The 12,666-nt window shown below is 36.8% G+C and overlaps 1 protein-coding gene across 1 annotated transcript in view; it reads right to left on the reverse strand.

Annotated features, from left to right (window-relative positions):
* The window catches only part of LOC128991495 (phospholipid-transporting ATPase ABCA1-like), a 236,586-nt gene that overhangs the window by 164,993 nt on the left and 58,927 nt on the right, over positions 1 to 12,666 (reverse strand). The window contains exon 10 of the mRNA XM_054414419.1: positions 10,639 to 10,797. Within this exon, the coding sequence (XP_054270394.1) occupies positions 10,639 to 10,797 (159 nt within the window). The remainder of the gene's footprint in view (positions 1 to 10,638; positions 10,798 to 12,666) is intronic.

A 12,666-nucleotide genomic window follows, 5' to 3' on the forward strand; every position in this document is an offset into this window, starting at 1 on the left:
AGTTTTCTCTCTCTTGAAAATCACAATTCACAACATTTATTTTCAAAAATTGGTTGCTTGAATTAAGTACACTAGCAGCCGAAATCTTCACACAACACCTAAGCTCAGCAGGACTGATGTCAAACGTTTGGGCTAGTTTACTTGAGGTTATGTTTTATCTTGTTTCCTGGTTCTCACAAGCCAAGGAGTTCGATCTCAAGTCTATTTTCACATTGTATTTCCTTACGTTTTTGGAACGGGTTATTGGCCTTAAGTGGCATTTTGCAGGTTTGCCAAGTTTAGAAAACATCGCAAATGCACTAAGATGGGCTCTAGCTCACGATTTAATGTTGGGCAATTAAATTAGGCTTTATAACTGTAAAAGGTGTGTATCCCTGAATTTATAAATTGCATCCTACACTTATTCACTGCCAAACATAATTCAGTAGAACCTTGATGAACCGAGAATTACACTAGCCTACATAACTTCACTACCCCAAGTAAAATACCAAGATAATTTTTATAATTGTATTTTAATCGTATAATCTTAGTTTGTTACAAATGAATTGTATGTTCAACAATAATTGCAGTCCATTTATGTTAAGCAGTATGGTCCCAAATTATTGTTTTTGAAACATCACAGTTCATTTGACAAAATTATAGTTGAAGCAGCCCAATGTCAAGTCACGCTTGTGCAAAAGTTTGTTTACAAGCTTTCTCCAGACCACGGGGGAGGGGAGGGTCTGATAAGCCGTCTATTGTTCACCCCCAAGAAGGTCCGACCCTCATTAGTGCCGCTCGGCTGCACTCAGTGGGGAACCCAATACCACAAATCAATCTTTTAAATAAATACAAATATTTGGTAATAATTGTTTTATTTATTCACCTTGAAATTTCAATAAATTTGGTGTAAAATTTGACAAAAATCGGCCATTTTGACCGATTATTAATACAGTACCAAATACCAATAAAGTAGTACATTCATTGGTAATTAAATAATAGGTAAAAATTAACCGATTTTTGTCAAGTTTTACCCCCCTGCTGTGCACAGCAGCTGATAACGACATGGGTGATTAGTAACCATGGCAACTTGTTGAATGCGTGATGAAGGGAAACCCAAGAAATAGAAGAACAAAGAGAAAGAATAACGTTGTTATCTTTATACCCTTTTTACAATTTCCGTTATTGTTATCTTTATGTAAGATTTTATGATTTTGTTTTATAGGTTTATAAAATAATTCTTTTTAACTACGGGAATATCAATTTATAATTTATCAACGTGCTTCTCTTCTGAAACAGCAATACCGGATGCATAGTAAAGGTCAATGACCTAAAATATCACGATTGTGCAATATTGTATTTTGATGTTGAAATTAAAATCACGACAAAAGTTTGTATATATCCATGGTCCCTATAGTTTAATCATTTAATATGTACACAATCAATGCTAAATAATCGTGGTTAGTTCTAACTTTATTTTTTTTCATTCAAAGTTTCTACACAGTAAGACAATCCAAAGTCAAACCGGGCAATGAATACCCAAAAAACAACGTATCTTGTCCTGTGATTGGAATACCACTCGCCGGCCAGTCCTTTAGGTTTAGGGAAGTAGTGCAAGTCTATATATAGCTTCAAGGTCTTACCCACCCGACCCCTTCCCCCTCCGGTCCTATTTGACTCACTACCCACGCTCCTTTCGAGGTCATTGCCCAACCCCTACCACCCTTCTATTGTGTTGCCTTTCTATTGTTTCTATTCTGACTTTTTTTCGGGAAACATTAAATCTATTTTTTACGAAACATCACAGTAGTATGCTAGATTTTTCTACTTTGAAACAGTACTGTAAAAAAAACTATTACACAGCGCCCCTAGTATCAGGAGCGAGACAGTTCTTTTCTGCTTTATGTCTGTCCGTTCACGACGAATCTAATCGTAAAGCAAAACCGCCGATAACGACTAAACTAGTTATCAGTATTGCATCATACGGCTTCTTTGCCGTTTGCTGTTAGGTCGTTGGAAACGTATTGCTGTAATTTTGTCCTGGGAAACTAATGGTGGCTATGGAGATTTAGTTTTCTGTCCAAAACGTCAAAATATATTATCTATCCGAAAAAGTCGGATATATAACGGATAGTGTCGGATATCAAATTTGGGCCCAGTTCGGATACGGATATCCGAACCGAACCCAATCCGACCCGATTTTTCGGATATCCGCACACCTCTACTTAATATGCTGAACCTCGCATTGTGACATTTTACAATTCGGATCATACTTCTCCAACAGATAATTCATCTGCAGAAGAAGTTTATTGTGCTCTTACTGTGTCTAATAACATCCAAACACAGAAACCTTTGCCTAAAATGGTACCTATCTTGACAAATTATTTGCAGTGGCCTATATTACGGACCGTGGCCCACTGGGTTGGTAACATTATTGAAAATACATTTTGACTGTAAAAAATAGCACAATGAGTAAATACTATTTAAGCAGCTACTGTCATGACAGGAAGGTCATATTCCTTTAAAACTAGATTACATCATCCTTTAAAAGATATGTTGATTAAAAATGCATGTAAACGTCAATATTTACGTAACTGCCAATTTACAGTATTTTTTGCTTTTTGGAAATGCCACAATACTACGTTATTTACATTATTTGCTGCCAATGAAGCCTCACGACCATATAAACGAGGAGGCCCCAGTTCAAGAAGTTCTGACAATAAAAATATAAATAGGTCGATTGAAGTATTATCTGCCTCTAATAAGAGGTTATGTAAATATCTTGTTGATGGACCTGAGACTACGGTAGTCAAGAGTATAATTGGGGGTTGCAACTCCAGCTCGTTATTGACTTCAGCAGTGGACGTCAGATCCGGCTCAGGAGTGAATCAGACTGAGACTTTTGAATCTGAATTGGATTCAGGACTTGTGCCGAAGGGTGATCAGACTGAATCTGAATCCATTTCACTTGTAGCACCGAATCCATTTGACATTGACAACGAAAGTTATGATGAGCAATTTCCACCAATTCATCAAGTGAATAAGGATGGGATTAGAGACAATTCGGATTGGAAAAGAGTCCCAAATCGGCGAAATCGAGGTCGTGGTAGTATTGAGAAAAGGAAGCTAAATGAACCAAAAATTGGTACAAGGACTGACTTAGCAATAACATCGAAGGTGCGTGCTGCTGAGCGGAAGAATTGGCTGTTTGTTTCGAGGTTATCGGTTGATGTTAATAAGGATGACATCATGGATTATGTAAAGAGCTATTTAACCGGCATTGATGTTGACTGTGTTGAACTAAAGCCTAAACATGATTCCTATAAGTCCTTTAAGTTAGGCGTGAAGACTGAAGACTATTCTAAAATTGCTGACTGTGGTTTTTGGCCTGTTGGGACCCTTGTGAGGGAGTTTGTCGAAAAGTCTTCCAGACCTATTAAGTCTAAGACTTTTTTACCGAGACTTCAAATGAATCCAGGGTACCGGTAGTGAATTTAAATCTCTGCTCGATAAACATCCAGTGTATCAAAAATAAAATATTAGAACTGGAACTTCTGTGTGCACATAATAACCTGGATGTGCTTTGTGTTATGGAGCATTGGCTTCAACCTGATGAAGTTAAATTTTATAGTTGTATTGGGAACCTCAAGCTTGCCTCCCATTACTGTAGGACAAATTCTATTTCTGGTGGTGTTGCCCTATTTGTGAAATCTGGGCTGAAGTTCACCTGTTTGGATGCAAGCAATTTTTGTGAGGATTTCGAGGGTGAGTTTGCTGCTGTATTACTACATGATTTTAATCTTATTATAGTTGCCATGTATCGTTCACCTAATGGTTCGGTTGATCGTTTTTTCAAACTGCTTGAACTCTGTTTAGCTTTCTTGACTACATTTGGCCTGTCGGTGGCTATAGGTACAGACCATAATATAGACCTACTTAAGACAGGAAGGGATTCAATGAACTTTTTAAACACCCTCCGTAGTTTTGGTTTTTATAGTAGTGTTTTTGTGCCTACTAGGGACAAATCATCCATTGATTCTTTTTTAACAAATATTGACAGTTGGAACTATGTTGTTGTTGTCAGTGATGACATAATTGCGGACCATAGGCACATTTTCCTTCAGCTTAAATGTACTTGGCCCATAGTTCAGGAGGATCGGTCAAGCAATCTGACTAAATCTGTATCATTCAGATTATTTAACGAGACTCGTTTCAATGTATTTTGTGACGACATTGCGAGTCAAGTAACAGTGTGGTTTAATGAGACTTGTGGACTCCCAGCAAATGATGCATTAAACAGTTTCTTTCAAAATTTTAAGGGTAAATTTGATTTCTATTTTCCTGTAAAACGCAAGAAAGTAGCTTCATGTGACGGTGTATCTAAGGACGGGACTGCTAAGAGTCATGTTAGTAATTGGTACACTGATGATCTTGCTGACTTAAAAAGGCACATACTTCTTCTTGTTCATGATATGACCAAAAGTAGACCCGGTGTTACTCCTTATCTTCGGGAATTGCGAAGGAACTATCGTCTAAAGCTACGAGAGGCGAAGCTGGCTGCAGCGGCTGATAAAATATCCAGGGCTGCGAACCCGTGTAAGGCTGCTTGGGACCTGATCAATAAACATGGAGCTGGTTCTAGGGGTGTGCGATGCAGCATATTTTTTTCGATTCGATGCATCGATGCGATTCAAAGAATTTCGATTTGAATCGATGCGATTCGATTCGATGCAGCACGGCATGATTTTCTTCAAAAATTAAATACATGTGTTTCTGTAATGGATCCTTTACCTTAAAAAAAAGTTAAAGTAAAAAATGTACTAAATAAAATTATGAACAAGAGGATAGTTGCTGACCTAACCTTATTAATGGACACTGCTAATTTTATGGTTGGCCTAAGGAAATTCACCCTTCACTAACAATTAGAATAAGCCTATATATCAATAAAGCAATCGTTAAGTTTATTATTATTGACCTGTATTAAATAAAATAGAGTTTATTTTATGACGTGGTAGTATTGTTACTTAGTTTTCACATTTATATTTGTTGGCTTTCAATACTTCTGGTTCATTCTTAAATCAGCACGAACCAAAAAAGTTGATTATCAGTGTTTACTGTCTATTTTAGTGATGGTCGGATCCGGATATCGGACTAACGGATCTGAGCTAGATCTGACGCCCGATCGTATAAAAAAAAAATCGGATCTTGGGCTGGATCCGGTTTTAATGGATCCAATTTTATTTATACTATTAACACAAATTGGGCGAGTATTCGAGATTTTGAGTTCGAGTAAAGTACAATATAGAATTAAGCAAGAGGTAGTTGTCCTAACCTATTTTTATAGCTGTCACGACAGAATAGGTCAACTCAAAGCAGTCGCCGGCGTCTGACTGGCAATGGCATTGGCAATGGTATGGTATACTGACTTGACACAGAATACTGTAGAATGACATGACCGGTAGTGATTTTGTTTTAAAGTAGGCCTACTGTTTCACAATAGAAAATTTCACTACCGAACTGTTACGTAAGCAATAAATTTATGTTTATAAAAGTCAGAATAGAAACACTATAAAGGCAAAACAATAGACGGGAGGGGGGAGGCAGGCGTTGTGCAATGACCTCGAAATGAGCGGAATAGTAACATTGAGTAGGGGGTTAGAAGGGGGGGGGGAAGGGAAGGGTGAGACTTTTGAGCTATATTTAGACTAGACTTTCACCATTTCCCAAATGGCTGAGGCTGGGTACGGGGATTACAATAGCAGGTTTTTTCCTTGCCTTGTTTGACTTTTGTCTTTTTGTATAGGAGATTTGAATAATCAAAAATAGAATTTGAATTAACCACAATTATTTAGCATTGATAATACAATTTGCAAGGGACCAGGAGGAAATAAAACAAAACACTAAAATTAATAGAATAACAAACAAAGTAAACAACAAATTAAATACAGAACACGTGATTTAACACTGTCAGTCACTCAATTTTGTTGTCTAGAAGGGTCGGTGAACTAATCAATAAATAGCCAAAACCAGTTTCCTCCCCCTCTAACCACCACCCCCCCCCCCCTAAGACGAGAGGCCCAACACTTTGTCCTTGAAACACCCTAGCCTCTGAAACAATAAACCCTTACACCTGCGTTGCTGTTTTGACAACAGGTTTATGAATGTGTTCACTATTTTTCATTTTCCAGAATTAACTATCAATTATTATTATTTGCAAGTTACAAATAGGAAACTACATGACATTATGGTACCTATTCAATGACCCATGTATTATCAAAAATTTATAATTGATTACTTATTTTGATAATAAAAAGCATTCATTACAGCACGCAGCACTTATTGTTATATATATATATATATATACTGTATATATAATCATCAAAGTATCTGTTACTTTATACAAAATAAAATAGGTACAAAATTGTGTGGCCAGTCAAACTTTATAAACAAACATTTTATTCTATAAAATACAGATGGTAAATAGGGGTTGGAGGAAATAAAATACAGAACAGATTAATTAATTATTTTTATAAACGATAGAAAGGTCATGGGATTGATTGAACTAAAATAACCACAGGGAATCTTAAGTAGAAAAGTCGTCAACCACAATCTAATCAGTACATCGTTAGAGAGAGAGGGCCGAGAGGGGGGGGGGGAGAGAGAGATAGCAGATAAGGGCGTTTGATAGGGAATCTGAAAAAGTAAACAAACAATGAACAACGACACGACAATACTCGTTTATAACCTTATTGTCAAATCTAGGTCTTTGTAAGACAAAAGAAAATCACACCGTTTTAAACTTTAACCTAATTTTATACTCTTTACAAACAAACACGTCAACGGTTCTTGATACTTATCAATGTATCTTAGCAATCGTCACTTGCTCCATTGAAACACGAACGTCGATTGGCTGACATGACAGTGCAGCGTGGCCTCTCGACCAATGAGAACTCTTGTTACATACTTTGATTTATCTTAGATGGTCAACATTTACCATTCATTATACTATTACAAAATCGACATGGACTATGCGTATGGTGTTTTTCAATCAAAACTTATGTTATAGTAGCACTTAAAACTTCACTTAAACTCTTAAACTAGGTAGATAGTACAGATATAATATGGATCTACTTTTAAGTGCAATAGGCAAGTGCAAGCCTAACCCTCTGACTTCGATGTTGTAATTGAATATTTTTCTAATGATGCGTAACGCAGGGATGAAACTGAACATTTAGACAAAGTTATTTATTTTGTTCTAAAAATAAAAATAATACTAAAGGTCTGACTTATTGATACAGACATTTTTTAGTATAATTTCGTGTTGAGGACAATCGCGCGCCGGTTGTCTGAGACTGAATTCTGACTGAGTCTGACATCTTGAAATGTAGATTGTATTGTGTTGTGCAATATCATCTGCCTGCAGAGAGAACAGCTGAAAATAAACTTTAGCTGTTTTGAACTAAATAGTGTGCTAAGTTGGTTACTAAAGTTGTTAGCGTGATTACAAAACTAATAGATATCAAATAAATAAATGTTAAAATAAAATATCTATCCATCCCTGTCGGCTGTCGGTATCGGCGGAATCGGGCGAAATCGATGTTTGGCAATCGATTCTTGATACCGATATTCCTAGTATCGGCAATGTCCGAGTATCGGTGGTAGCGATAATTGACACTTCCCTATCTAAAACTCATTTTGGAGTCCTGAATTAGTTTTAAATATGCATCGGGACGTAATCGTTGCATCGGGAGCTAACCGATGCATCGGTCTTTTTCGATGCATCGAGGCCAAATCGATGCATCGTGATTTCGATGCATCGAATCGAATCGAAATTTCGATGCATTTTCGATGCATCGCACACCCCTAGCTGGTTCCTTGGGTGTTGATGGCAAGTTTGCTTCTGCTGAGGAATTCAACCACTTTTTTGTAGATTCGGTGGCTGATATTGTAAGTGGGATTCCTGTGAATGAGTTTAATTACATAGATAGCATTCCATTGGCCCATGTAAATTTCCAGTGGAGAATGGTGAATGCCTTAGATATTGTAAATACTGTAAATAGCTTTAAATCCTCTAATAGTAAGGATATTTATGATATGTCGTCTAATTTTATGAAAAGGATTGTTATTTTGATTGCTCCAATCTTGGCCCATCTGTTTAGCTCCTGCCTTCTGCAGGGTGTTTTTCCTGATGTACTGAATGTATCTAGAACAGTGCCAGTATACAAGAAGGGCCCTAGGGATGTAATGGAGAGTTTTAGACCGGTGTCTTTAATACCGGTGTTTGGTAAGGTATTTAAGGTGATCATGTTGAATCAGCTCTGTGACCACTTTGAGGGGAATAACCTCCTTGCCTCTATTCAACATGGTTTTCGGAGGGGAAGGTCCACAGTTACAGCTGTGGATTCTCTCCTTCAAGTAATCTTGGAAGCTTTTGAGAGCAAGTCGTCAACTGCTGTTCTTTTGTGCGATTTATCTCGTGCGTTTGACTCTGTTCCTCATGACAACTTAATTGAGAAATTTAAGAAGTATGGCATTGGAGGGAATGCCCTAAGGTGGTGCAGTCTTATCTAGACAATAGATATCAGATTGTAAGTTGGAATGGTAGCAACTCGAGTGCCATTGAGGTCAGATGTGGAGTCCTGCAGGGCTCAGTGTTGGGGCCCTTCCTTTTCATTGTTGCCATGAATGATCTGTATCATTGTGTTTCTCATGACATGTTGTTGTATGCGGATGACACTACTTTGTTTATGAACCATCCTGATCTTTATATTGCATGTAATAATGTTGATGGGCTGTTTAATGCAGCCTCAGATTGGTTTTCTGGTAATAAGCTAGCACTTAATGAGGGAAAAACACAAGGAATATTGTTTAGCCTAAGCAAGAAAGTTCATGAGGTTAACACAGTAAAGTTGTTGGGTTTCACTTTGGACTCTGAGCTTGGGTGGAGTGATCACATCGATGCCCTTTGCGTAAAACTTAGTAGAGTCACTCATTTGCTTAGGAGGCTCATGTGTGAAGTTCCCCTTAATTTTGTGAGACTCGCTTTCTTCTCTTTTTTCCAGTCCCACATTTTGTATGGGACAAGGCTCTGGGGTCACTCCCCTCATGTTCAGAGAATCCTGATATGGCAAAAAAAGGCAGTGTGAGTTATATGTGGGGCACACTATTATGCTCACTGTAAGCCATTGTTTGTTCAGTTGCAGATTATGACAGTCATTAATGTGTATATTTATCAATGTTTAATTGTCATCAAGTCTGAGGAGTCTAGCTTTGTTTTAAATAAGGAGGTACACACACATGATACAAGAAGCTCCAATAGCATACATTTGACTAGTCATAGGCTAAGTTTGACTCAGAATTGTTTTCCTGTTTCAGGCATAAAATTTTTTAATAGCCTACGTTCCTTGTGTACCTCTAAATTTTGTACGGTCATAAGAAAATGGTTGGTATTAAATCCTCTGTACAAAATTGAAGATTTCTTTGAGGCTATAAGGGCTAAGCCCATTTCACCTGGTATGTAAGTTTGCTAATTTTGTTTTGCTTGGCTTGCTGATTTGTTTGTTGTGATTGATTTGTGCTTGGTTGTTGTACCATGGTTTGCTGTGTGAGTTTGCATTTTGTAATTTATTATTTGGAATGATTTTATTTATTTATTTTAGCAGTTAAGTTATTTAATGTATGAGACAAAGCCTATTGTACATTTTGTATTGAATGGCGAATAAAGCTTTTGAATCTTTTGAATCTTTAAGAATAAAAGCCAACTTCACTTCAAGTATATTCCACTACACCTAACATTCCGTAGAGAGATTATATTAACAACTTTATGTAGGTAATTGATAAGGCTGAGACAACTAACTGACATCCCCCATGTCAATAAATTCTAGCGTTAACAGTAACCCCACAACCAATTTCTCAAAACTGTGATAGAGGGTTGTTCATTGGCACAGAAGTACGATATGAACTGACCCGACGTGACGAAGGAAAAATCAAACTTACACTGTAACGGATATACCTCCCTTTGAAGTTAGAGCATGTCTTCCCAACAAACAGATATTTTTTTTATAAAATCATAGATTAATTTGCATTACACTGATGAAATCACGGAAGTGTTTAACTACAAAAGATCCACCAATACAATTTTAATACTATTTAAAGAATCTTCCAAAGGAAGAGATACCAGATAACATACTAATAATAACTCCGATGACATACGGTATGGAAAATATTTTATTCGTTAAATGATCAACCATTTTTTGTAACTAACGCAATTAATATCATTATTGTTTTTACACTTATTACTCTTTAAACAAAAAACAATGCTAAATGCTCAAAATATGTATAATTTCACTCAATTTATCGCGGTTAGATGAATTAGCGTAAGCCTTGAAAGTAACCGACAATTTCGACGGGTTTCGCCTAGTAGAAATTATTTAGAAAGACAATTTTACAATAAGAAATAGGCTACTATAATATTAACTCTCCATTGATTTTCAGAACAAAACTCTAAAAAGAGGAGAGGCCAAGACTTTATCTACGAATAAATAAATCAAATGGAAACGGAAATTCAATACATTTATGATATTTCCTAGAAATTGTAATTTATTAGATGTTCACTTCCAAAGCAGTTTTTCTCTTCAAAATCATTTTACTTACACTGACCTTATGTATGGTTTGATCATGCGCCACAACGCCTGCATGGGTGGGGAGGATTCTATCTGTTGGAACAGCCAGTTGCAAGCTGGTGTTGTAGTGTTGTCGTACTCGTATTGCTGCTGGGTCATTGTTGAGTCACGCAGCTGTTCGCGCAAGTCGTCAAACCTTAAGACAAATTACAACCCTTAATTTTACTCTTACTCAAATGGCCATTTATTTCATAACCATGGTGGGCTCAAAAATTTCCCTCAGAGTCACTGCAGGTAGGATAATCCTATAACCCCAAGTAAATTTACCAACCAATACCAATACTTATCAACCAATAACCAATAAATATGAGCCCAAGTGATCATAACACCAAGATATTTTTAATACAACCTCTCACAACCCCAAGTCATCGAAAAGCCAATGAAAATGTGATCATTAAACAAAACCAAGTTCTCACAAAACCAAGTCAATTTATTTCCAAGTAATGGGTGGTCCATAATAACCAAAACATTTTGTTTGGCGACAGCTCAGCTATCATATTTTATTTTAAAAGAAACATTAATGTTTTAAAACTATAAACCGAATAGGCATATCACGACAGTAGGTTGAACATATTAATTGGTTATTAATATTTGCTCATCATTGGCTTAGGTTACTTCATCTTTCAACCTCTTCTTATTACGTCCAGGCCTTTTTCTATCCTTTTAAATCTGGTTTATTGTATTTTATTACTCCTTATAAAGATAAATGAATTATTATGATTAATCACTTCTACAAACAAAATGTGAACCTTGTACATAATGTGCCAATAAATATCATTAATTCATTTTGTTTTTAGAACTATGTTTTAAATGCAATTACCAATAAAGAACAAGATAATAACAATCTAGCCAAAGTGGGTTATCACATTTAGTCATGCAAGCTGAATTTTTAAGATGAACCACTTGTAAAGTAGTTGAAACACTTAATTGTCATCACCGTTATCTACAATCAATACTGCTCAGTTTAAAGCATTATCTCAAACTCAAACATCAAGTGGGTAGGATTGAGAAAAGTTAAAAGAGTAAATCTTTAACAAAATTGCACAAGCATAATCAGAATCTTGACATGTCTGAATCAATATGTGTTTCAAGTATCAGCAGTAAAATCAAATCAACGCTACCTGATGCTTTCACAAACTTTACAAATGCAGGCCTGTAACAATATATCTATAGGTACTGATAGAGTTGGATATTGGATGTTGCATTAAATGTTTTAACGCTCAAAAATGATTTTTCAAGTGATCATGAATGAGAAGTAAATAATTATGTGTAAGTAACTATAGAGAAGGAAGATAGAGAGGAATCATTCAATGGTGCACTTAAGTGGTGTGCAGCATTAGTCGCTGGTGTCTAAGGCATTGTCTAACACACGCTTCTCCTAAACCTTCTCACACTCCTTTCCCCTCCCCCTGCCATCACGCACTACAACACTCATGCTGGAGGATGACCCTCTACTCTTTCCTATGCAATGGGAACCTCCAAACAGTGCTCGCCACTTGGGCTCTTCTTCACTCATCACAATCATATTGCCCTAACGTGCACGTATGTTTTCTCTGTACCTTTCTTCTCTGTTAAAGTAACTGAAAATAGTGTTGATTTAGAAGTTTAGTAGCAGATCCAGTATTATGACACAACGTGACCTGTTCACGAGCCTTACCAGAAATAATATATTTCTTTGTGACAATAGTACACAGTATAGCTTTGTACATCAAACAACAAAAAACTCCCTGGGTAGGTTTACTAGCGGCACTGAGCAGTTGGTCTATACTCACTAGGTAGGTATACTAGCGGCACTGAGCAGTTGGTCTATACTCACTGGGTAGGTTTACTAGCGGCACTGAGCAGTTGATCTATACTCACTGGGTAGGTTTACTAGCGGCACTGAGCAGTTGGCTTATACTCACTGGGTAGGTTTACTAGCGACACTGAGCAGTTGGTCTATACTCACTGGGTAGGTTTACTAGCGGCACTGAGCAGTTGATCTATACTCACTGGGTAGGTTTAC

The sequence above is a fragment of the Macrosteles quadrilineatus genome, unplaced genomic scaffold (genome assembly GCF_028750875.1).
Source record: "Macrosteles quadrilineatus isolate MER2022 unplaced genomic scaffold, UCM_ALF_1.0 Scaffold_4__1_contigs__length_99947679, whole genome shotgun sequence".
NCBI classification, from domain to species: domain Eukaryota; kingdom Metazoa; phylum Arthropoda; class Insecta; order Hemiptera; family Cicadellidae; genus Macrosteles; species Macrosteles quadrilineatus.